This window comes from Chinchilla lanigera, unplaced genomic scaffold (assembly GCF_000276665.1).
Source record: "Chinchilla lanigera isolate Chin_1 unplaced genomic scaffold, ChiLan1.0 scaffold00150, whole genome shotgun sequence".
Taxonomy (NCBI): Eukaryota; Metazoa; Chordata; class Mammalia; order Rodentia; family Chinchillidae; genus Chinchilla; species Chinchilla lanigera.
The window spans coordinates 2,400,407-2,427,272 of NW_004955551.1; the positions used below are offsets into that span (position 1 = coordinate 2,400,407).

At 47.3% G+C, this 26,866-nt stretch overlaps 1 protein-coding gene across 1 annotated transcript in view; it reads right to left on the reverse strand.

Moving 5' to 3' along the window:
* Fgfr2 (fibroblast growth factor receptor 2) overlaps window positions 1–26,594 on the reverse strand; it is a gene marked incomplete in the record, with an annotated part of 105,811 nt that extends 79,217 nt beyond the window's left edge. The window contains 4 exon segments of the mRNA XM_005412181.2: window positions 620–697; window positions 1,720–1,986; window positions 22,428–22,725; window positions 26,505–26,594. Of these exon segments, the coding sequence (XP_005412238.2) occupies window positions 620–697; window positions 1,720–1,986; window positions 22,428–22,593 (511 nt within the window).
* Window positions 26,595–26,866: the final 272 nt, after the last annotated feature.

Here is a 26,866-nt window from a genome sequence, read left to right on the forward strand (position 1 = left end):
ATTTCTGCCAACAAGGTAAGGAATACTGTCCTTATTTCTGCTTACATGAGGCACACGTTTCAGAAGGTTGGGTTTCCTCAGCCTCGGCTGACATTTTAGACAAGATAATTTTCTGTCACAAGAGCTAAGCTGTGCATTGTAAGATACTGTAGCCTTGGTCTCTGCCTGTGAGCTTTCCCCGGTACCCTCCCCGAATGTGACAACCAGATATTGACAAATGTTCTACAGCAGCAGGGATAGGCAATCAACCAGGGTCAAGAACCACTGGGTTCAGCCCAGCAAAATCAATGGTTATGAAGAAACCCAGGACGGTCCATGGTCCTATTAGTTTTATGTCTCCAAACAGTGAAAAACTAAAGGGAAAGAGGAAAACCAAGGAAAGAAAAGCAGTAATTGGTTTGAACAGAGTGACACAAGAAGAAAAGACGAGCAGTGGAAAAGGATGGACAGCAGCACTGGTTTATTCATCAGTTTGAGAGTTGGGACAGTAGAAACAGCAGGGAACAGGAAGGGCCACGGGACATAACATGGCGCCGAAGAGCCGACAGGAAGACAGGTGACAGCCAGGACTCCCCTCTGCTCCTCTCTCGGGGACCTTCAGAGGCGTGCAGTTACTTACTCTTGTTGTTACTGTTCTCACTGATAAAATCTTCAGAGCCATCTGTGTCGTCTTCATCATCTCCGGACGAGATGGCATCTGTGTACAGAAGAACATATCCATGGATGTATTTTTGCAAAGTCAAAGTTTGCAATTATCTACAACTACGCCAGCCTTTCTCTACAGTGAATGCAACAACCCAGGAACCCACAAGGGAAGTCTCAGACCATGTTTAGCTAAGATGGTTTTAATGGCTTAAAAAGTGTCTCTCCACAATGACAGTTGGTCTCTATTATGATTCTCAATGTTTTCTGCTTTCACGTTATTTAAACATGCTATAAAATTGGATATACTGGAACTGGATTTTAAGCTTCAAACAAATTCAAGTCTCCAACAAATTTACTGACTGTGTAATAGTCAAAAAAAATTTTTTCCAACAAAACTTTTCAGTGCTTAGATCTCCTTCAAGAAAGAATTAGTCCTTAACAAGACCTAGTCCCTCTGTGGCCCTTCTGATAGTTACCTAGTGACCTGAAAGCAGAACTTTAAACTCCTCACTAAGAGGGTCTGTTTGGCCCCTCTCACTGCATGGGTGGGAAGCTGAGGAGAGAAACTCAAATTTCAATAAAGGAATCGGGAATCTGGAGCTTTCAAATTTCAATCCTATATTCTAAATGCCAAGGCTATTGGTGACGTGGGAGGGAAAAATGACTCTGATTTTACATAAAAAGTGCTCTGTCTTAAAAAGACAGTGTTACTTTGCACAAGAGATCTTGGTCATTTGTAATGATCAGCTTCGCTGGTGCACCAGATTCCACAGAAGAATTTCAAAAGTATGTCAGGATCAGGTAGGTGTGTAGTACACATACACAGTCCCAGCTAGTTGGGAGGCTGAGACAGGAGGATCACTTGCACCCAGGAGTTCGGGACCCATGTAGCAACACAGCAACACCCCATTTTAAAAGTAATTAATTAAAAATAAAAAAGATCAGTAACAAACTCTGAGGTTATGTGTCTCACAGCCAAGTAGCACATCTCACTATGATTCCACTTGGCTGAAAAATTCTACCCAGAAAATAACTACAGAGAAGAGAGAGCATAACACTCGCAGGCCAACTCACCTGTGATATTCACCATGAAGTACCGAGTCTCACTGTCTATAGTCCTAGAGGCAGTACAAGCATAGAGGCCGGAGTCTCTAGGTGTGGCGCCTTTTATCTGCAAGTATTCCCCAATAAGCACTGTCCTATTGTTGGGCCCCAAGTGTACCCCATCCTTAGTCCAACTGATCAGGGCGGCATCTTTCAACAGGCAGCGCAATTCTAGCGACTCCCCTGGCGCAGCCACGTAAACTTCTGGTTGAGAGATTTGGTATTTGGTTGGTGGCTCTGCAGAAAGGTGGGAGAGAGAAGATAGAGACAGATGGAAAGGAGGGAGGAGAGAATGTCCAACAAAGGTCAGTGGAGGCCCATTCATTCCCAGACGAAGCTGTTCTAGTTTTGCAAATGGCCCCGGGAGGCATCTATCTCTCTCTGCACCCAGGACGCCAGGACACAGCCCTCACTTAGAGGGTAGATTTGAGCATCACAACAGCCACCAGAGGAAGCACCCTCAAAAGCTGCCCTGCCTTGGTGTCCACATAGTGTATTGCTTTAAAATCAAACTGAAACCCAGTATGGAAGGCCATTCCACAAGCAAATATTTAGTCAATTGCCAAGCCAAAGCCTTCTTGCACTGTAACACTTGGGAACAGTCAGTCTTACCAATTTGTTCATTCATCGTGAATGTGTGTGTGTGCCTCACACACCCTTACTTATCTATCTGTGCGCTTGGTCTTTTTTCACAAAGTCAAGTTGCTTAAAATGAAATGTCTCGAATACAAGGGAATAGACGGGATCCTTCCACCAACTGTTGCTCTCAGTTCCCCTGAGCACTCAGGGTTAGATCAGTGTTGTGCTGGTTGGGAGACTTAATTCTGTGGTGGGTGAGCTGGAACATGCTGTTTTCTTTTTTCTTTCAAAAAGCTTAAAAAGCGTCTCTCCTAAAATGATAAAATCCTAGAGGCCCTAACATCAAAAAGCAAAAGACAGCAAAATGTCATGACAGCTGAGAAGCAGTCTCCACTCTGTGCAAACAAATCTTGTAAGACACTGAAGGCTATACAACCCTCACTCTGCATTACAGAGACAATGCCACCCTGCCCATCAAGCTACCACACACTTCCAGAAAGCCTCAGCCTCCTCTGAATCCTGCGCCTTTCTCACCTTTACACTTCCTTCATCTCTTTATTGCTGAAACTGACTTATCTCTGAGGCTCAAATCCAGCAATGCCATCTATGACAAGTGGCCCAGCATCAGTCACCTGGCCAGAAGTGACTGATCTCAGCCTACATTTGCATGCTTCCCCAGCTCTAGGATGTACATATTTCTTAAGAGTGTGTCCTGTTTCTCCAAGGAGATACCAAGTTCCCAGAACAAGCACTCAGGTCTTGTGGGTCTCTGTGTCCCCCTACCTCTATTCCAGGGCATATTCAGCACACACAGGGAAGGTGGCCACATTAAACATCATTACAGTGCCCAAATATGCAGGGCAGATTGCGACCCAAGAAGATCCAACCTTCACATCTGCTCCAAAACGAGGTGGAAAGAGGCCACTGGCCTTTAAGAAGAACAGCAGAGCTGCTGATTAGGGTGTCCACGATGGTCTGTGAAACATGCTTTCATCCCCATAGGGAAAGCTGTGAATGGTACACGCAGTCTCAGGCCCAGAAAACAAAGCTGCCTTCCCAGCACTGGGCAGGCTCCAAATCTGGGCAGTATCACAAGGCAATTGTTTTGCCCAGAGCCCACTCAAAGGACAAACCACCCATATGATTCAAATAAAGTCAGTAAATGTTCCAGTCCCGCTATTTAAGAAGCATCTGGCCCAAGAAATCCCACCCCTCACCACCAGCCAATACAGGGTCCCAGGACACCCAAAGGGGGTCCCTCCAAAGACACATAAGCCAAGAGCTCAGATGCGAAGCAATACATGAGCACAAAGAGATAACCACACAAAAGAAAACAGAAATCTGACTGAACACAGACAAATACATCCCCAAAACAAGGACTGCAAGAAAGCCCCAACTGGCAGGGAGGTTACGTTTCAACTATTTATTGAACTCCTACCACAGGTAAACCTTTGCACTGGATACTCAGAAATCAACAGGAGATAAGACAAAGTCCTTGCCCTTGTGGAGCTGCCATTGTGGTGGGGGTGACTGACAAGACGTAGGAAATCTACAAAAAATATAAAATGTATGAGGGGTCTTAAGTAGGAGGAAAAAGCAAACAGCAGGACAGAGGCCCACCCAGAAGGGGTGGGCGAGCGCTTAGGCTACAGCAGGAGTTGGCAAACCGTGGCTCGGGGGCCAAAGCAGCCCTGGTTTGCTTTGGTAAACACAGTTTTCTTGGAGCACGGCCATCCTCATTCACTTGTGTATTGTCTGGGGCTGCTTTTGTGTTGTAAGGGCAGAGTTGAGTAGTTGCAACAGAGACCCTGTGGCCTGCAAGGACAAAAACATTTACAGTCTTGCCTTTAAGAAAGCAAACGTAGATGGAGAGGAAAGAGAATTCAGTTTGGCCCCCATGGTATGAGATAATCACAGATGGCTCTTCTCCAAAGGACAACCATTTGGGCTAAGAAGCGAAGGACAAAGCGAAGTTAGAAAAATACTGAGAACATGGCTGAACACTTTCAGGTCAGGTCTCCCAAGGCAGTTTACAGCAGGAGGCAGTCGAATTAAGTGACTAACAGAAACAGGTTGATGGGCTGGGGATTTAGCTCAGTGGCACAGCGCCTGCCTAGCAAGCGCAAGGTTGTGAGTTTGATTCCCGCTACTGGAAAAAAAAAAAAAAAAGAAACAGGTTGAACTCTGGATCCTAAAAAGAAGAGAGAAAGGAAGAGAAATATAGATGGAGAGGAAAGAGAATTCAGTTTGGCCCCAAACCGCAGACCTTCTGCCAGTCCACTCCCAGCATCCGAGAGTCACTCATTCATACAATGTCATGACTGATGGAGCCCCCAAAGGCTATTCAGTCCAATCTCTTCTTCAGCTGCATAAAGCAAGGATCTATGGGGGTCCCACGTCTTCAATAATTACTGGGACAGCACCCACACTGTTAGGAGGAATTTACACTGGATCATCCTTGGTCACAAATAATCAACATTTTTTAGGACAACATCACATGATCAACAAGTCATCAAGAATGTTCTGGAATTTGCTTTCCTCTGCCAAACTGATCATCAAGGATTACAGAGCAAGGAAGCAGCTGGACTGAAGCAGCAACGCTTCCTTCCCTGAGAGGGGAGATGACTGGAATCCTCCTAGCCCATCTGCTTCGGCCCTGCCCCTAAGGTAAACAGAAGCCATGTCCCTATACCCGTGGTGGGAACTTTTTAGACCTTTCAATGATACAAACTGCCCACTGTGGCACACATGCCCGTAGGTTTGCCACCACTGTCCTGCACCATGTAGCAGAACGGTCTTAAATTACATTAAGAAAAGAGAGAGAAAGAGGCGCAGACCAGTTGCAGCTATGATACAGAAAAATCTCTCCCATGACAAAGGTACACTAACTTCTGTTTTAAAGGTAAGTGTTTTCACTAAGAATTCCTTCCTTCATAGGAAATCAATGGAACACAAAATCCTGCAGAAATAGGGTATCTGAGCTGCTGGATCAGTGCCACCACAAATACACCACCACCTGCCTGTTGAACTAGCACGAGCACAGGACAGTAAGGAATCATGGATCGGGTCTGTGACACGTTCAGGGCTAGAAACAAATGTTTAGTAATGTGGCACTACTCTGAATGCAAGAGGGTGATGCCCCTAGTTAAAGGTCCTTTCCATCCTACCTAAACCCTCAGCTGCAGGTCCCTCAAATGGTGAAGAACAAGAATAACCAAACATTCAGGCATTATTTGTGAAGCTCCAACAAGCCAAACAATATGAACTCGATCTTCCAGCACTACCCATTCAGTTGATGATGGTCACCGTCCCTGTGACCAAAGCTGAAGGTACCGCTACAGTTAGAGGACAATCAGAGGGCATCTCAATACACAAAACACTTTTACTGATGACTTGATGAACTAAAAACAGAGCTTGTTTCCAGTGAAACCAAGTCAAAACTGTTCTCCAATTTTCCAAAGAGATGATGAGCTTCAAGGAGCATAAAATACCTTCCCCAAATACATCAGTAAAATAATAATGGTCATGCGTAAAAATCGAGGCATCCCAATTTCAAAGTCTCCAATCAGCAAAGGCTCTCTTGGCAAACTCAGAAAGCACAGGGACTCCTCCCTCCCAAGTAATCATTTCTGTTTTAAAGGTAAGTGTTTTCACTGAGAATTCCTTCCTTCCTTCAAAAGGTCCTGCTTGCAGGTAAGTAGCGTCTATAGTAAATAACGCAGCCACACATGTCCCTGCCTGACTTCAAAGTCTTGAAGTACAAGCTAGGGAGAAGGGAGAAAAGGGTGAATAAAAGCAAATGAACAGGAAACAATGGGGGAGAGGTTGAAGCATAAGGAAGGCAGGGAGGAACAACTGAAGGGTAATAAGTAGGAGAGCACAGGAGGGCACGTGACTACAGTGGGGAGGACAGAAAGCCAACCAATCCCCTCCCAGGCCACCCAGTGCCCCACTGATCTGACTTGCAGGTCCCTGATGCACACATCTGAGCTGTTTTGAGCCACATATGGGGTCCACACAGCGAGCTCTGGCTCTGTCCCATCCGGGAGACCATCTGGCTTCCCAGAGGGTGTGGCTTCTCCTCTGTGTTTTGTGGGGTTTTTGTTTTATTTATTTATTTATTTATTATTTTTGAGACAGGGTCTCACCATGTAGTTCACACTAGCCTTGAACTCACTAGGTACCCCAGGCCGACCTTAAACTCTCAGCATCCTCCTGCCTCAGCCTCTCAAGTGCTGAGATCACAGGCATGCGCCACCGCACTGGTCTCTCCTCTCTGTCTGAGCACCTCAGGCAGCTCAGAGCTGCTCCCTGCAAACATCATTCATGTACCCTGTGAATGCATCTCCAAGTCACACCTCCCATGGTCCTGGGAGGGGCCAAGACTATCTGCAAAAGAAAAGATTCCTCTACACCAGGCATGCTATATTCACCTCGCCTACCTTCCTTCCCACCCGGATCTTCTCAAACACTACGGCCGCCCCTTCCCCACCTCTGCTGAGCTTCACAGCCTGCTCTGTGCAACACGACAGCTGACATGGGCAAAGGCCACCCTAAGAACTCCACACAATCCCTTTCAAAAGCCATACTAACATTTCCTGGATTCACTGCTGCTGATGCTGCAGCACACTGTCCACCTGGCCCCCGCCCCTGCTCCTGCCAAAGCACTCAAGAGAAGGTTCCAGAAGCCATCAGTTTCCACAGACAGAAAATATGTCAGCATAATATAAATCTATATTCAAAATGAAACAAGCAAGCTGGGACGCACCCACTAGTACTGGGCACTCTTCGTCATGTCACCTAACATTGCTGAACAAATAAGGTGCCCAGTTTACTTTCTGGGCAGGCTCCACATACTCGCTTCTCCCTGCCACCCCACGAGGCAGGCAGGTGCTATGCTGCACACACATCCAGGTGCATTATCTCCTAGGGTTGTACACCCTTGAGAAACATCAGCAGCGTGTTACACATCAGGCAGCTTCCCAAAAAAATGACCGCTCTGACATTCAAACAGTGCAAGAGAAGGGTACTTCTGCAGCTAGTCAACAAGTAAACAGTAGGAGCAGCAATGGTCACCTGCATATAGCCAAACCTGCACTGAGCCTCCTTCCTCCCTAGGAAATCCTTCAAATCGATATTCCTCAGTGCCCACAGAAATGTAGAATTGAAAGGCCTCCCATTGGGAAGGGAAACTGAGGTAGGGACCTGATTCTCCAAGCTCCTCAGCAGATCCTGGCAGAGGTCCCGATCTCTGGGTGCGACATCCTACTGATGACCATCAACAAGCTGCAAGAGTTTGCCTCTCTGTAAGTCAGCAAAGGGAGCATAATCCTTGCCGTAGCATGGATGTAGCCAGAAGAGCAGAATCCTGTAAAATGTCAGAAAAGGCCGCGACCTATGCGGCTGCATCGTGCACCTCCAGCTGAAGTCATCACCAATGTTGTCAAGAAAGCCGTCTTGAGACGCCCAAGCAGCGGTTTGCAAACGGTTAGCTGCTTCAGGTAACACTTCATGTTGCCAAGCCAGCGATAGCAGCACTTCAGACTGTCACTTTTTATAATGTTTGCCTATAAACTTTTCCCGTGTGGTTTCTGAAATGGTGCCCAAATGCAAACAGAGAACAGATGGGAAGGCTGAGTCTTGCCCTGTCCAATCATTGCCTGGAGAATTCACGACAGATTTAAACTGCTCAGGAAGAGAAAAAACAGTTCATGCCAGTAGGACAACAAATTAAACTACGTTTCACACATACAACCATTTCTGGGGTGTCCCCAGAAGGGCGCCTTTTCAATGTGTAGAATATGATCCTAGTTTCGAGGAGGTAGTGGGGTGGCCTGGAAATGCACCCCCCTGAGGTCCCTGCTCTCAGAAAGTCAAGAGTGTCTAATCCTGAAACAAATTCCCTCAGAGAGAGGAAGACAGGGAGAAGGAAAAAGAAAGTTCTAAACAGATTTCTCATGGAGAAAAGGAAGAAAAAGGAGAGAAGGAGGGAGGACAGAAGAAAGGAGGGGACAGGAGGAGAAAGAAAGAGGGGAAGAAAAAGGAAGGAGCAGGAAGGAAAGACAAGTAAGACAGAAGGGGAGAGGAGACAGGGACAGGAGGGAAGAGGCCCGCTGCAGTAGGCAAGTCCTGTTAGGGACATCAGCGGTGGCGCCAAAGCTCTCCAGGCCCCATGGGAACTGCACCAGGAACATTTGGGGCAAGAATAGTAAAATGGCCTCAGGTTCCTGGTGCCCTCCCAGACATTCTACCACCTAACAAAAGACAAATAAACATCACGCTGCAGGACTGCCAAAAGTCCTGACAGAGCAACACACGGATCAAGCTGCAAATGTCACTGCAAAGTCACAGCACGTGAAGCACGGGGCAGGTGAGCGGCAGCATGTCAATGTTCCAGTCACCCCACACTGGCCCCCGAGCCTTTAAGATGACCTGGAGTGGGCACACCACGTTCACAGGAGCGGAACACAGCCTCACACTGCTCTCCTGAAATATTTTTTGCCAACTGCAAATCAAAGGAGTACAAACAGAGAGACAGATAGACAGACACCTGGCATATCCAGCCTGCCCTATTAGAAACTCATAACATTTAACAAGGTCAGAGCTTTGGAAGAGCACAACCCCCTTTTTTATGGCACAGTCTGCATGGAGCTGGCACCAAAACTTAGCAGAAAAGTAAGGCGGTGGAGTCCCCAGGATGAAATCAGAAAGGACCACCTCTGGTGGCCTACCACAGGGGCTCAGTACACAAAGACAGCACCCACAGAGCTGCCTGCTTCGGCTCAGATGCCTTCAAAGCTTCCCCTTTACAAGAACTGACTTGCAGGAAGACAAAATCCTGACATCAAACAGAGGCCTTATAAGGCATAGGCACTACGTGTTCTCCGGCAGGAGGGGAGACAAGACGAATACTCGGCACGGTTAGAAGACGCGAGGTCTGGATCTGAGGAAATATTGCCAGCATGAACACTGGGAACCAAAAGAAGTCAGTGCAATGAAAAATGGGTAAGGGAACAGGCTGCAAGCCTTTCCCTCCCCAACTGTCGGGACTGAGAACGCCCCATGCCGGGGTCACAGGTATCACAACCGCTAATAGCTACCTCTATGGCAGCCCCAGAACCCTGGGCTGGCTCACATGCCACATGATTAAATGGCTGATGGCCCATGTTTCCAAGATGGTAACCATTAAAAATTATATATTTAGCCACACCCCTCCTAATTTAGGTGTGTCTTCAAAAAACAGGGAGAACAGCTCTCCACACTTGAAAGAAATAATGTTAGTGCCCATGAGAGAGTAAAAATATAGAGAGAGTAAAGGGCCTAAGATCTCACTCACTGAGGAGTGACCCAGCCAGCCATCCAATAACTGGAGCCAAAGTAGACACTTCACTCATTCTTCCGTCAGCATCCCTCTCCCTCCCCATTCTGATGGTTTAGGCAGCTAATGACAGGATTCCAGGCACAGAGAGATGGGTTCCCTGCTGGCCACATGCAGCACGTTCAACTCTTCCATATCAAGGGAGCAAAACTTCCCCCCACCCCCACCGCCGACTACCAAGACCAAGTATGGAGTCAGTAGCACCTTATAAAATGACTAGATATTGATGGCTTTGCTTGAGCAAGAACTTCAAATCGGATCCTTTGTTCAGAAAGCATTTCCCAGAGAGATAGGCCACTAGGTTCCACAGCATCCAGGAAGTAGAAACTTGTGCTACAGGTTACTCTCCTGGCTCAGAGGCACAAAGAAGAGTCTGTGTCCACCGCAGGCCTCCTGCCTCCCTCCTGAAAATGCACTTGCAGAGAAAGCTGGTGCTTCTTAAGATCTGCAGGGCTTTCAGGCCCCTCTGCAGATCAAAGGTCCCAAGGAAACCTCGCTTGTGATCAGCAGGATGAGCTTTGGCTATCCCACCACATCAGGAAGGGCATGTGGGGCTCCCAAAGAAGTGAAGGAGTGAAAAGGACATGCGTCCCTAAGGGCAAGAGTGGCCTTACTGAGGTGCCATCCTGGAAAACAAATATACGTCATTACCTCAAGCCCCAGATGACCCTCTCTCTCAGATCATGGCTTGCCTGTACCAAAGAGCACTGTTCCCATGATGCATCCTGCTACTCTGCCTGGTAGGCTCCTATTCAGCCTTCAAGGCTCAAATACCTCCTTGAGGAAATATTCTCTAGCTCCTGTGAAGAAGATACACTGCATTGCTCCTATTCTGTTTATCATTGCAGTATGTGCAAGAGCCAAACACAGCTGCCTCCCACACTCACTCCACCCACCCTGTGGCCATACAGAAGGCTTCTTAGGAGAGATCAAGGCAGTACTTCTCAGATGTTACTGCGCAAGATAACAGCCTTCCCAGGCCCTGCCACCAGAGACCCTGGGTCAGCAGGCCAGGCCTGGAAGTGGAGACTCTGTAGTTCCCCAGATTCGTGGGCCAGATTGATGCTGCTGGTCCAAGTCCCATAATATCCAAGGACAACAGTCTGAGACCTGCTTCTGCAGGTAATCAATGTAGAGAACTGAGCCTTAGTCCTAGTTTCCAAGGCAGACACATTTCCAAGCTTACCTGCCTCTGGCCAAGGTCAGCACAAGGACAAATCCCAAGGCTGCCTAGACCTCTGTACACCCTGCAGTGAGGCACATACCTGGGAGAAAGCACCCCTCCACTGGGGCATCCAGACAGTCCCTGCCTGTGCTCGGCACCATACTGGTTCCTGCCTACATAACAGCCTGATACCAAAGGTCAGCAGACCACAATGTCCAGCTCCATGAGAGCTACAATTTGCATGCCTCTTACTTCAAAACAAGGTTTTCCTTCAAATGAATAAATCTGTCACACCACATAAAAGTTACCTACCTGGGGATTCCCGTAATGCTTCCAAATAGAATTAAAACACCTAAAAGCTTCATTAATAATATCCATCTAGTACATTAATTTAGTAAGGGAAAAGGCCTGCTGCCCACTAAAATTCTACCAACTATTCACCCATGCAACAAATCTAAGAAGACCTGATATCTGTCTGTGGGGCATAGTATCACCCCACAGATCCCCTAAGAGATGAAATCCCAATGAGTTCTGGGGCTGAATAACTTACCAGAACCCCAACGCATGCAGGGAATAAACCTACAAACATCAAACCATAGGCATGTGGCTCAAGACTCAGGCTTCTCACAGCCCAGGAGCTGAGGGCCAAGTTACACTAAGCCAGGGTAACTGGCCAGCAATTCCAGAAAGCATGCCCCAGGCCTGCAGCCTGATTACACTCCAGAAGCAAATTTCAGGGACAGTGGCCTTGCACACTTAAGTGTTACCTATGGTTCCTAGAAGCAGCAGCTGGGACACGCTCACCTCCCTGACACTGAAATAAATATTCAATAAATGGTATGTACTCAAGAGGAGACATTTGCTCTCTAAGTCCCTTAAAGGGGAGATCAATGTCAAAATCCTGTGACATTTTCCCCCAGCCACAGACCGCACACACCCTCAGTACTTTCTGAATAAAAGAATACTTTTAAAGTGGCCCAGTTACAAAAGAGAAGGAAAAAAAGGAAAGGAGGGCAGGGTTAAGAGTTATTCCATCAGGGCAGGGCTGCCTCCTGTTTCCTTAACTTGGGACCTTTTGGGAGTATTGTTCAGCAAGTTTATTTAAAGGGCTAGGCCTTTCTTCTCTCAGCAGGACCCCAGTTCCAACACCAGTTCAGAGGCTGCAGATGTGTCCCTGGACTGGTCCCCCAGCAGCATCCCAGCTATTTCCAAATGAAGGGGCAGCAGCTGGAGACTGAGAAACAGATGGCCCTCTTCATTTGAATGGGTTTGATCCCTCTGCTGGGCTCAGCTAGCTCAGGTCAGGCGGGTGAGCCTGGTGGCTGCAGGCAGAGAGACTCACAGCTGCAGGAGTCCAAAGAGTCTTCAGCAAGCAGCTGGATGGGAATGACCTTCTTGCAGAGGGGCTTCCCGAAGTTGCTTTTTGGAGGGAGTGGAGGGGTCTCCTAGGTAGGGGGGACACAGTTCCAGCTGGTTTTGCACCATGGGGTTTGGAAAAAGCAGGTCAGAGCCACAGGGATCACTTTTCTCCTATGTTTTACAGAGTAAAGAAAAACTGCCCCTGGGGGAGGCCATCCCTGAGGACTGAAATCCATATTAATTCAGGAAATTCCAAATTAAGACGGTGCCACCACAGTTAACCCTGCTCCCCAGCACTACACCACAGATTTGCATAGAGGTAAAAAGCTATGAGAAAACAAATCTGAAGAGTCTGTACCTCTCTGCAGAGCACCTTTCAAAACCCTCAAGTGCTGGATCTCGGCTTCCCACGGACAGGGTGTCCCACAGAATTGCTACCCTGTCCAGACCCAGTCCAGCTCTCCTGGCCGCCCCACTCTTGCCACCTCCACAATGGCCTCTCAAGAAACTCTGCCAATCCGGGGGAAGCAGGGCCAAGAAGGAACAGGCTGCAATGCACTGGTAGCGCAGCCTGGCCTCCTCATGAGCCACACCTTCAAAGACGATACTTTTCTGCACCCGATGAGAAGTGGCCTGAGACCAGTCGCACACCTTCACCAGGAAGGCTCTGGTCCATCCCCAACACCTGAAGCCAGTAGTAGGCCACTGAGAGGCCAAGCCCTGGGCAAGTACCTAGCAAGACCAAGGCAACCTATCAAGATGGTTGGTAGTGAGCTGGGCCATACAGAACCAGGTGAGCGCTGGCCTGCTAAAGGTGAAAACCAGTCTCGGCAGTGGTATAGTCCATACACCCCGAAAATCCTCAGCCGGGAGCACAAGATATCCAGCCTCAGCGCTCTCTAGCACACTGGTTTCTGAGGGTTCTCCAAACCCCTTTGAGAAACACCAGCTTTTCCCACACAGCATATTCTCCTTGGCTTTGAATGAGCCCCTCATGTTTGTCACTACTTGGCAAAACCCTGTCTCCTCCACTGGACAGGACTTGAGACAATCCTCTGCTTGCTATTTTCTGTCCAATGAACCTGTTCCACAGCAGAGGCTCAAAAATATAATGTGGGAAACAAATGAATGGACAAACGCAAAGAAGTCACAGCTATGACCCTGCAGCCTGAAAAACTTCTCTGTACTACCTTGTCTTTGCTGAGTTCTGAAAGCTGCCATCTCACTAGGGCTGCAAGATTCTGAGAGAAATCTATGCTGTGGCTTCTTCCAGGCAAGAATTCTAGAACTTGCTCCATCCTAAGCCCTCATTTCTCCTGGCTGCCCCGCCCTCACCACAATCCCTCAGACATCTATCTGCACGCACTGTGCAGAGGCTACTGCAAAGTTCACCTCACTAAGCCACTTCCTTTTACCACCAAGTCTAGCTGCAACCAAGGTGAATTCACTTTTAACACCTAACTTTAACTTCGCTTGGCTTAAAAATGGGCTTTACTTCCCTGGCCTCTTTTCCCTCTAGGGATACCCTTCCTGGCCAAGGCTGAAGGAGCAGGTGTCTCTGCTTCAGCCCTTTCATTCTTGGATTTTCTTTTCTTTTCCTTTCTTTTCTTTTCTTTTGTTTTCTTTTGTTTTCTCTTTTGGTGGGAGTGGGGAATGCATTCCTCCTCTGGTCCTAATCTCTTCAGGGAAGGGACATTAGAAGGGCTGGATAGGCCTTCGTACTTATTATTTCCGTTAACTACGTGTCGTAGGGATCCCAGGTAAAGAGGCCTGTATAGGTGGGCCCGCATTTCCCACACAAATCAGAAGTACTGGGATAGAAAACTTGACATATCAAAGGGGCAACCAAAATTGTACGATACAGGCAAAACTACCACAGGCATCTGGGACCAGGAAGATGTTAGGCTGGCCTACTCAGTTAAGGAGGCTGATGAGCAAATGGCAACAGCAGGCCAGCCGTCCTTGCTCTGAGCTCCTGCCATGTGACTTAGCTTGGTCCAGCACTTGGGGCGTGGTGTAGTCTCCCATTGGTCTTCCCGGGAGAAGGAGGATTAACTTTTGACCGATAAGCTACATACCACCAGAGGCCATTCTAGAAGCACTACAAAGTGGTAATTATTGAAATATGTTTATTGCCTGAGATTTTTCTTCAAATGACTTTAGGGGAATTGGTGTGGATATGCAAGGAAGCATCAGAGGCAAGCAGCAGTGTCCTTACAAGTTTAATAGTCAAATGACAGACTTAGAAAAGAATGAGAGGGCCAGCACAGTGTTCCACAGAAGATCCTCCCACTTAGGAAGAAGTCAACTGTGCAATCCACCTTGCACCAATAAATTCACGCAAAGGCCTAGATATACACTCACTGTGAGGTCTTCAAGGAATTATTTCTTCTCCAAAAGTTTCAGTTATCTTATCCATAAAACAGGAATAAGAATACCCAGAATCAGCTCCCCCTACGGTGTGTAATCCCAGCACTCGTGACTGCTATGAGTTCAAGGAGAGCCTGCACTACAAAGCAAGACCTTGTCTTAAAAAACAAAACAAAAGAAGAATACCCAGAATCTGCTAGATTATTAAGTTATCACAATCATCACCATCCTCATCATTATTATCTTAAGAACAGCTAAGGAACATGACCTCAACTTCCTGTCCTATCCTATCAAGTAATCCCCACTGGGATAGACTGCAAATGATTGCTTAGCTCCGTCATTACTGTGGGTCCCATCGTAAGTTCTTGAGCTCCCTTCCATGAACCCCGGAAGCCTAGCGACCTGTGCACCCAGGAGCAACCAGCAGGGTGACAGAGGAAGTGATTGCAAGCAAAGGTGTGACAAGGAGTTCCATCACTGGCCTGGACCACCACAGAGCATGCAGCACTCCACCCCAATCAATCTCATAATCTCTTTTCTATCACCCTCCATAGGGCCTTATGTCAACCCTTTGGAAACCTCAAACAGAAAACTTCTGCCAAAACATATCGTGCCTCATGATATACATGTCCCATTCTTTATTGCAGAGCTGCAATTGATTTTTTCCAACATAGAGGAAAATGTCAACCCTGAACCTTTTGGACTACAAGCAGCAAGAGGATCACAGCACTAAGTTCCGTGGGACTTGCAAAAGCCCAAGATAACAAAAAGCCCAAGATAACACAAACAGCTGGACTAATCCAAGGCCTAGAACTTGCTTTCTATTTCAATTAATGTAAATGTCTCTCTCTCATCAGAAGATTTATCAACACATATTGTAAGGTAAATATCTTATCAGTCTATGAAATATTGTTTTGAAACTTACTTTGACAAAGAGGTGGGGTAGAAAAGAAGTCAGCATTTACTGAGCAACTAGCCAGGGCCAGAAGCTGCAGAGTGGCTTTACATCCCATTTGCATTTAATCTGCTCATTGATTCAGCAAGGCAGATACTATCTTTAAGGCTCAGAGAGGTTATCTGACTTGTTTAAGGTCACAGAACCAGTAGATAGCAACATTCAAACCCTGCTCTCAAAGACAAATTCCCCCCTCAGTTTGTCTCAGAAAAGCACATCCTACACCATTCAAAACAACTTCATTTGCTTTTATTTTAAAAAGTCAGGTACAGACTTTGGATTCATTGTATAGGGGATTCTTGGTCTTTTAAAGATTTGAGTGGTTTTAACTTTGAAACATTCATAACATTTAGGATATATATTCAGGAGTACGTGTATTATAGCCACCCTAACGATAAAGCATGTCTGGGGGAAATGCAGGTTTAGCAGGACAGGATGGGAAGGAGGCACCTTGAAAGCAGACATAAGATTCCAAGGTACCCCACTGTCACCTGGCAATCTGAACTTAAACTAGATGTTAAATTCTAAACTTGCCTTCTGCAAAGAACTTTACTTTCAATTTATAAACACCAACACACAAGCCCCCAAAACACACAAAGCCAGCCTTTTTCATGACTAGATCCTCTTAAATTATGATACGTCACATATGGAAAACAACTTAATACTAAACTGTCAGGTGTAAAAATAGGTTACATGCACCAATATATGAGTTTCGAGGTTAGAAAATAATCATGATGATTCAAACAGAGCTTACTCTATTAGAGCTCAGAATTGTTTCAAGGAAAAGAGCTACGTAAATCATACAAATAAATATGCCCCTTGTTCTCATTCCTAAGTCTATCAGCATTTTCCTTATGAGCTATTTTTAACCTTCTCATAAAACATGTTCGCCATAATGTGAAATTCTATATGTGTACATTCCACTCAGAAATGGCTTGGAATTTATAATTCTTTAGCTGGACAGGGGGTTAAAGGGAAGAGTGTGTCGCAGCTTAGCCCCCTAAGTCAGCACGGTCAGAAAGAAACTCAATGTTGTTTTCATTCTGTGGCAGAGGTTCACAAGGGGGTGCAGTTACTTAGAGGAGTCCAAAGTGGATTCAGTGACACATCCAACACCTTAACGCTCTACCACGGTACAAGTTTTCCAAAGTTGCTGAAAGTCCCAACATGCCTGTTTTACTTGACATGTAAGTCTTCAAGGGTGACCATGGGCTGTCCTGATGATTAAATACACTTTTGTACAAATATATAAATGGTAAAGGCCTAAGGTCATATACAGGGAGACCACTAGAAGTTTCTGGTCACCACTGACAGTTGTCCCATAGGTGGTGACCCTCTCAGATTTTCTACCATGCCCTAAAAAGGAACAGTACCAATCAGAGGAAAGGAAGAAAAAACATGTAAAACTGTGACTTCTGCCAATTTCAGAAGGAGCCATCTTTAGATCATGAAGGATCACCACAAACAGTCCAGCAGCTTATCCAACCATAATTCTCCTTGAAAGAACTGGCTTTAAGTGTTTTTCTTACCTCCTCACATTCTCTAGTCCAAGGCCAGAGTTGCAACCTAGCTGGGTCACTTCAGATCTGCCTGGGCTATGCAGCAGGAGAAGAGAGGAGTTTATGGATACCTTAAAGCTTCTCAAAAGCTTTCAGGTTTCCCATGAGCGTAATCTTGTTCCTCAAAATGGAACTCAGATTCAAGAGCCCCTAACCAGCCTAAGCTGAGCTCATGAAGTCAAAGCCACAGAATGACACGAGCACAACTGCTCAAAACCCACCCTGTTAGCTAAATTAAGTTTTAGCTCTTAGCCCAGGCTCACAGGTCAGCTCCCAAGTTAAACACCATCACTCAGTTAAAGCAAGCTACACTAAGAAAGAGAGTCAGAGAGGAGGAAGTCTGGTAAGGGTGTGGCATGATTAGCAACAAGAGCTCTTCAGAGATAGCAGAGGCAAGAAAAAATAGAGCCCTAGCCTAATCTCACTTGGGATAAAACAAAAGCATAAGATGAGATCTCAGGCTAAAGTCACCTCTCTAGGAAAGGTATACAGACAGACTGGAAATTTCTGCACAGCCACAAACAACCCTCTCCATCCATCTGAATTAGATGTTGAATAGCCTGCCACGCACACCCCCCCAATAAAGCTTGAACTGCCTACCAGACAGGGCACCCGGGTGAGAATCAAACCAGTGGCATGGAAAGCTGTACCAGCTGTGTTTCCTACCTTATGTAACACACTGGCACCTCCAAATCCACTTCCCACGCCTTCCTTAAAGACTAAAATTAGCTTAAACGGAAATGGAAAAGTAAGACAGACTCTGATGAAAGGGGGCTGGAAGGCTTTTAACAATCACCCTGGCTAAGTAAACAGCCAAACAAACAACAATCTGCAGGCGGGAAGACTACACATTAATTGAGAATGTGAACGTTCAACAAACTCTTCCTGTTGAAACACTTTTCCACGCTCTTCATAACCACGCAATTATTCATTATGTCTGCTATTAGAAACATCTCATACTGGGTTGCTCTAGTGAGTTGAATTCTCACCCTTGATATTGGGGAGGGGCTCAAAAGTGGCAGGCATGGGCTGGGGAGAGGGGAAATTGCATAAGTGTTTAGTGTTTTAACTGGTTTAAAAAAAAAAAACAAGCAAAATGCATGTACCCCCAAATTCAGATTAAGAGGAGCCAGTACAGAAATTTACACAAATACCAATTCTCCAGCCTTGCCAAATTTTTGCTCTTGAAGTAATATTAAACACAGCTCTTTTTCTGTGAGTTGTGAAATACTTTATATACTAATAAAGAATGTGTACTTCATTGTGTATTTAACTGCATAAGCCTGCATTTGTTTTAATTGACCAAGTTCTTGTTCCTAAACTATCAAGTTACAGTCAACTCTTAAATATTAGCACTCATACAGAGGAACAAAGATGCAGATAATACAAAACATAAGATTATTTTAAATCATTCACTCTTGGTATGCGGATATATTCTTTTTTCTTTTCTTTTCTTCTAACTTGCAATTAAATGCGTATGGCTGATATTATGGCATTTACAGTACTTCTGACAAAGGCCTTAAACCACACTGGAAAACTGTGACTTAGGGAGGTCTCTGTGCAGATCCCATGCTCCGTTCTGCTGCCATTGAACTTTGGACCAACTCAGATTGGTCCAGGACAGTATCACTTACTCTCTACCCAGAAGACCGCCAAAAAACTGGCTTAAAAAAATAGCATGCCGGGGCTGGGGATTTAGCTCAGCGGCACAGCGCCTGCTTGGCAAGCGCAAGGTCATGAGTTCGATTCCCGGTACCTGAAAAAACACACACACACAAAAAAAATAGCACGCCAACTATGTATTTTCCCCCCAGGTTGGTACTTTTTAGAATCATGCTTTGTGGAGGGTGGGAAAGTAATTAAAGGTTTGGGGTTCGAAAAAGTCCTTTTATTTTAGGTCCTACTGCTCTGGTATAAACAAAGATTCCCTTAATGTCAACAATGACTTAATTAACCAAAGTAGGTGACAATTTCAGGAAATTTGAAAGTAAGAGTTCACCATGGTGAGTACAACCATAGCTTTGGTGAGTATAACTATAGTGCTCTCTGCAATCAAGCCTGACTATACTCTAAACATTGAAAATATTAATCAATAGAACAGTACTTGGCATTGAGGACCTCCCCGCTTCAAATCCATAAGCGCATTTACACCGTCCAACTGTTCCCTGTAACAATGAAAGACCACTTGGAAATCATCACCTTTAATCTGCAATGGTAGCAGCCAAAAACTTCTGGAAATTGTCTTAGATCAACTGAATAGACTCAGGCCCACTGGTACCACTTGAGAAAGTATACAGAAGATAAATTTATGCTATTTATGATATGATGCCTTATGATGACACATGATATGGCATGACTATGTATGATGCAATATTGTACAAAGCCAAACGACTGGACATAACCTTTCCCTCAAAGGGTCAAAAGAAAAGCATTATCTAGTGTTGGGGTCCAGATTCCTTCCAGGAACTTCACAATCACATTTTTCTGTAATCCAATAGACATTATCTAAACTTAGCTTCCCAATTAGCAAACCAAAAAACCCTCTAAGATAAGGCTTAAAAGGTCAAAGCTAAACTTACATTAACCAAAGCTATAGTTATACTCACCATGGTGGACAGAGAGATGGACACACCCACATGCTCTAAATCAGCATCATTGGAACCTAACCCAGAACTGCTTCAGCAGCTCCCAGTTCTTTTTTTGTTTGTTTGTTTTGTTTTGTTTTGTTTCCGGTACCGGGAATCGAACTCACAACCTCGCACTTGCCAGGCAGGTGCTGTGCCACTGAGCTAAATCCCCAGCCCAGCAGCTCCCAGTTCTTAAAAACTCCTTCCTCCTCTATAATTCTAATTGCCTCTGACACCAAAACAAAACTCCACAGATAACTGGCCTTATGCCTCCAATCAGACAGAGAAAGGACACACAGAGCAGGCACTACTGCCTTCTCCATCTAAGAGCAAATTTCTTCTCAAGCATCTGTTTCGCAGCTGGCAACTGGCACAGCCAGCCCAAGGGACTGGGAAGACCCTTGTTCCCAGTTCACTGGAGACACTGATGACAATGACGTGCACCAGGCACCTCGATGCCAGACCCTGTGCTAATTGCTCCTCTTGAAACCCAATGACTTTTTGAGGTAGTCGTCAGAAGGATACTATCTGAGGCTATTACTATTCATAGACGAAAGATCATCCTATCAAACCCCTATGTGACGGAAGGGGAAACTGAGGTTCAGGGGCTTCTATGCTTTTCCAAGGCCTCCTCTCTGCTGGCATTTTGTACATTTCTCTAAGTATTTTCTTTTTTCTTAACATCTCACTACTCTAGGTAGAAACCTCATGGAAACTATGAACCCGAAAATGCACAGAAGGACACTGATAGAGTATGATCTACAATTTCAGGGACTTCATGGCCCCCCACCCTGACCCCTAAGTGCATGCACAGGTCCCCTAGTCAGGAAGACCCACTTTCAACAATACTCACATTGTTGGACATAAATTCTTATACAAAGAACCATTCGGGGGCCTTCCTCCCTTTCCACTCTTCCTCTTTCTCTACCCACCTGTCTCTGCTTGCATATACACGCTTATTTTAAATTTCCTTCAGTAATTAAATGTGGGAAAAGAAATCCTCCAGGACCACCTTACACTTTATGTTGATACGAACTCACACTAATGCTGCCTTAAACATTCAAATGAAAAACGACAGTTTTTTCCTAACTTAGGCCATTCCTGAAGCCCATACGGTAGGAAATCGCAGCTTAGCTTCCTCAGTTTGTGCTGAGCCACGGACTCAAAGGAAAACAGTAATTAGGGAAACATTCATTTTAATTATTAGCAAAATTAAAGAAGTACAGCATGATGCTCAGAAATCGGGAACTTTTCCCCTCACATTAAGCCTTTTGAAAGTTCGTTACCATTGAAAATCACACCGTTCCTGAGGTCACAGCCCAAATCACAGAGGCCATTCTATAGGAGTCTGGAGTTATAACCAATACAAGCCTCCAACAAGAACCCCTGCAAGATTCCCTTTCCAGAGGCTTGGTAGAGGACTCCATGTGCCCACAGCTGGTAATTACAAAGCCACCCTGCCTCCTTGTCCCCAGAAGCTCCCCAGTATCACTCACATGCTTCAAGTGATAGACATCTTGGTCCTTATCCATTTTTGTGAAGGGTGCACAGGTCCTTCCTGGACCCCCTCTCTCAGACTCTCATCTCCGATGGGAGTGCAGTCCTCCTTGTGGGCGGTCCAGGTTGGGCTAAGGAGGCTGGGCCTCCTGTCTCTCCCAGCCTAGCCCTCTGGGCGAGCATGCTGCTCCTTTGCCCTGTGAGCACGATGTGCTCCCACAATAGTTCAGCTGACCCCAGACTCTACTCAGGACCGCATCAGGCTCCCAAAGCCAGCAGGCACCAGGTGGGCTCTCAGCAAATAGGTTCATTAAGTGGCGATGAGTGCTGGGATCTGCCGTTTTACTCTCGGATTACCACTAGAAAAATAACTCAGCTACCTATATTCCCTACTGATGACAGATTTCCATGCTGCACCAAGTAGATGCTTGGCTAGGGAACACTGTCTCCTGGGAGAGAGGTTCCAGACTTGTCCAGCTGAATATTTCAGCCTTGTGTAGTCCTCACAACAGGCTTTCTGCCTTTGCAATTAAGTCTCCAACGACAAAACACCCAGGCATGCACTGCGAAACTTGAAATTCTCACAGATGTGGGAGATTCCCTGGTATATTCACTTTCTAGTCTCTTTAAAATAGAATCTGCCACTCTGAAGCACACTGCTGGCGGATAATGAATTACTGTGGCTTTAAGCAGTATTAATATGTCAAGTCCCTCTGCTGAACTTCAGAACCTTCTCCTTAAACAATGAAAATAAAACGTCAGCATTTCAGATGTTGGCAATTTCCCTTAGTGGTTCCTTTTGCCATAAAATAGTAATTCTTAACATTGTAAGCAAGATTCCTCCAGCAAAAAAGCTCCTGCAGGAGGCTATAGATGCTGGTCAGCTTTCCAAAGCACCTCCCTGCCACAGCTCTCCTGGGCATCAGCTAAAGGGGAGCTGCCGCTGTCTCCTCACCCAGCACAGGGAAGCACACACTCAGAAACCACCAAACTACATCATTCTCCTTGCCACCTGGCAGCAGAAATTTTGTGCCATCTCCATCTTGGGAGGGAGCTGTGAGACCCCTCTCCCCTGTGCTATAATGCAAGGGCAGCTCACTCCGAAACAGGCCTTACCGTTAAGTCCCACTTCCCCCACACAAATCCCAAAACAAACTTGGTACCTTAAAAGCGAAATTAAATAACTTACCTTCCGGCTCTAATGTGGTATCCTCAACTAAATTGAAGGAGGGCCGGGCCAGGGACAAGGTTGCCATGGTGATCACAACCAGGCAGATGAAGCGACCCCAGCTGACCATGGTTACGGTGCCAATCCCCGGTCCTCTTCCATATCTCCATGTGGACGTTAATCCCATCTGCACACTTCCTCTAGGAGCATGGACTGCAGCCTACAATGCCTTCAGCCCTCGGGGGGCTCAGGACCCAGGGCGCTGCGGTGGCGGCTGGGCTGGCTGCTGGACTTGCTGCTGCTGCCACTGCTGCCGCCACTGAAAGAAAAAGATTCCGTGAATCAGTGTAATCTTCTTCTCCAGCACCAGCTCACTTAAGCCCAAATGGGCTAAAACCATTTCTCGGCCTCTTAAATATGTGCCAACAGAGTTCTTTTTCATTGTCAGCAAAAGCCTTCCATCCTCACCTCGGAGCCCCAGGCCCCAGCCTGGTCCACAAAAAGTGTCAGTCTGAGCTTTTAGAAAGCATACTTTTTAAGAAACAGACTTACAACAGTCACTTGGAGACCCACACCCAAACGTGCAGCCACTTCAGTTAAGCAAAGTGTGCTCCTCTTCAATCCACTATCGCCTCTACCGACCTCTGACAGCAGAAGCAACGTGACCTTAGTTTCAAGGGCAACTACAAAAGCAAGTTAAAATGCTCCGGTGGCATAACCAGCCTTGGTAACTTCTCCCAGTCTGGCTGGGCTTTCCGAAGTGCTCTGGTGGAGGCGGCTGCTTACAGTCAGACCTGCATTTCAGCTGGGCTGGAGCTGAGACGCTATGCCTATGCACTGCAGCTCTCAGAAAGAAAGGAAACCAGCAAAAGCAAAAGAATCCAAGGATGGCTACAGAAAATTCCCACCAGTTTACACCTGTCAGGAGTCACCTTCAAATGTAAATGTGTATTTCAATCTCCCGCCTTGCAAGCAGCCACGTACAAAGAATGAACAGAACTGCAATGCATTCAAACCAGCTGATCCAAAAAGGGACTCAATGCCTAAACTCCTGTCCCCTAACTAAATGGTAGTGCAGGGCCTACTAAATGTCTTCAACCTGTATCAAGGAGGTTAAAAAACAGAGCAGATGCAAACGTTGATGAATAAGGCAGGAGTGTACTAGTAATGATGATGACATGTAAGTTGTGGTACGTGATTGGCCCAGGAACTTTCAATATGCTAATCTACTGGCTAAAATTTCAAAGTAGCAGTTACAATAAGGAGGTACTCTACTTACTGTTCTGTCCACCCATCTGATTAAGGCAAAGAGAATTTTCCAAGGAAGCTTAAAATAATTCAGATAGCTTAAAATTCATCTGCATCCTCTGTGACTAAGTGTTGAGTCAAAATGCACAAATGTTAGAAAAACTGATTAAAGCACTCAAGAGAACAGGTACACCAACTTTGGGCTTCAGATTCTGTGAACCACATGAACATGAAAATTGGCGGGCCGGGGATATAGCTCAGCAGTACACTTGCCTGGCAAGTGAGAGGTCCTGAGTTTGATTCCTGATACAAAAAAAAAAAAAAAAGAAAGAAAGAAAACTGGGGTTAAGGTGAGACTCACAAAAAGCTCTCAACCCTAGGCTTTTTGCATGGATTTGACATAGGACTTCAACACTACCAGGGCTCTATCCTAAAGACAGTTCCTTTTAGCACGCGTGTGCGCACATCCTGACTTTCCAGACTGCTTACAGGATTTTCCTCTAAGTCTGTTTTCCCCTTCAAGAGCCTCCACAGGTAATTCTGCATACATGTGGGAGGGAGGTACGTACACTTTCTATCATAATGTACTAAGCATTTCCACAATGCAGGGAAATTTTCTGCCTTCCTCATGCAACTTCATATATCACACAGCTTATGTCCTAGCAGGCGGTCTGGCCCAGGCTGCCTCCCCACACCTTGCCCACCTGTCCCTGCCCAGCAGAGCCTCCCTAGCTCAGAGAACAGTGGATAGCACCCTCAGCTAAATCAAACCGTCCCTTCACCCAAGAGCTCGCACCAGAAACTTGAATTCCGGTACGTGCAGTTCCAGGCCCCGCAGCAGCTCCCTCCCCTCTGACCTCTGGAAGGTGGGGATTGAAGGCAGCAGGTCTGCATAGCTCCTCACTACAAAAGTGTAGGGCGACCTCCTAGGCAGGATAATTAGGTCCCGAGGCTCAGTGTTGGGAACACAGGCCCAGCATGCTGCTGGCGGCCACAATCCCAGCTTCCTGCCTTCAATACCATAATCCTTCCTGGAGTCTGAGCCCCAGTGAAAGCCCCAGCGTGTTTATTTTTCCCCCTGAAAGGGAACTCTCTTCTCAGCCTATGGAAGGGAGTTGTCACCCTCCCTCTGATGGATGGCTCTTCACGGCCACCGGCCCCTCCAGTCCATTTTCACCTCCACACAAGCCTGCCTCCAAAGTGACCAACGGAAAGAGCCTGGCTGGGGAGTGGTCCTCACACAGGGCCTGTGCTGGGCTCTTCATCCCAAAACAGCGTTCTCAAACCCCCGGCCTCAAGAAGGCGTGCCAGTGCACTGCCCACCTTACCAGGTATCTACCTAAGGGGGCTGCCCGTGTCCTCTGCTGGCTCAGCAGCCTGCATACTTAGCACTCAGTCCCCAGGTAGATTTCTCATCACAGTAGTCAACCGTGGGAGGCAAGGTCAGAGATGCTGGCCCTATGTGCAGTCCCATCGCACTGCTCCCCGCCTTCCCACTTCTCACCAACGCTGAATACGGCAGGGAGCAGTCAAGAGGTCAAGTCTGGGGGTCCAAATTCCTCAACATACTGAAATCTCAATTACAAGCTGATCCAGGACCACAACCCCTCGAGGCGCTTGGAATCCGAGCAGTTCGGGGTGCTCATCACCACAACCACCCCGTTTCTTTGTAGCATTTCTTTCACTCGCTTGCCTGGAATATCCTGTTTTCTCCCCCTTCTTGGGGCGCTGAAGAGCACAGAGAAATCTGCATTTTAATTGACATTCCAGCGAGAGGGAAAGGGGGGCCTGATTGCTTTTCTATTCAAACTAAACAGGCTTTTCAGATGAAAATGAGTCGAGGCTGGTGGAAGATTTACAGGGATTTGGGACGGAGGGGACAATAGAGTTTTAAATGTTGATAGCGTTTCACACCAAACACATAATGGGGGCCCTGAGTTTGAAAGTAAGTTTGTCTTTAAGGATAGGTTTTATTGAACTGGGGAAAGGAAAGAAGATCTTCGGGAAGAGTTTGCAGGGGAGCGGGCTGCGAGCTGAGCGGTGGAGACTCATCGCCCCGGGGCTGGCCTTCTGCGCCCGCCTCCCTGGCCACGAGTGTCTGAGCTAGCGCCACGAAGCGCCCTCGGCCGGTTCCCCGGCGCGGCCCGGGCCCTGAAAGAATGAGCGCGCAAGTTAGAACTCGTCCGTGCTTTCGACATCTCCGAGCGGCTAAGAGCAGAACAGGCAGGCGAACAAGAAAAAGTCGGTCCAGCTCGCCCCCTAGCCCCAGGCGCGCTGTGCGCTCCCGACGGCGGCTGCGGTCGAGGGGCACTCGGTACCGAAATCCCGGACCCGAGCCGCTGCCTCCCCAAAGGTACCACTCTTAGCCATAGCCACCCCCTCGGGGAGAAGTCGGCTGCCCCACCCCGGCGTCTCCTCAGGAAAGGGGCCCTCGGGCCAGGATGGGACAGGGCAGACTCTCTCCGAGCCCGGGATGAGGTACCCAAAGATGCCCCTCCGGAGCCCCGGCCTGCTGGGCTATGACACCCACACACCGCTGTGGGCTGGAAGGAACGCGCCCAGCTGGTAGGTTGGCGCCAGCTGGAGTTTGACAGGGAGGGGTGTCAGCGACACAGGCAGATGTCAGCATCTGGATGGGGTGCTAGTGGCAGAACTCCCCAATCGCCCAGCACCAGCACGTACCCACCTCCCTCATCACCTATTACACCGAAGATGACAGAGCGAGTCCCCCACAATGCCAGATTTCCAGCGCCTTCCACCCAAGGGACGGTGCGCCTTGCGCGCGGGGCTCCCACGGCGCCCACCTTCCCGGCTGGCGAAGCTCCCGGAGGAGTCCGGCACGGCGATTACCTTGAATGGCAACGCTCCTCCGCGATCTACGCCGTCCGAGAGCCTGGAGTGGGTCGGGATGGAGCAAGCGAAGAGCTCGGGGAGGGACTCCAAAAAGAGAGTGGTCCTTGGATCCTGGACGGCGCAAAGACTCGGAGGCTTCACACGCACCCCAGGCTGCGGGGGAGCGCGGGCATGACGCCGCGGCTGCCCTCGGATTTGGAGAGAGAGAGGAAGAAAGAACTCAGGCTTGGCGCTTCCTCCTCCAAACTTTGCTCGCAAGTTGCGAACGCTCACAGCGCGCTGGAGAGCTGCGGCCTCGGGGCCCCGGGGCTCGCGGCCGGCCCCCGCCAGCCCGGAGAGGAGTCGCCGCGCCGGGCCAG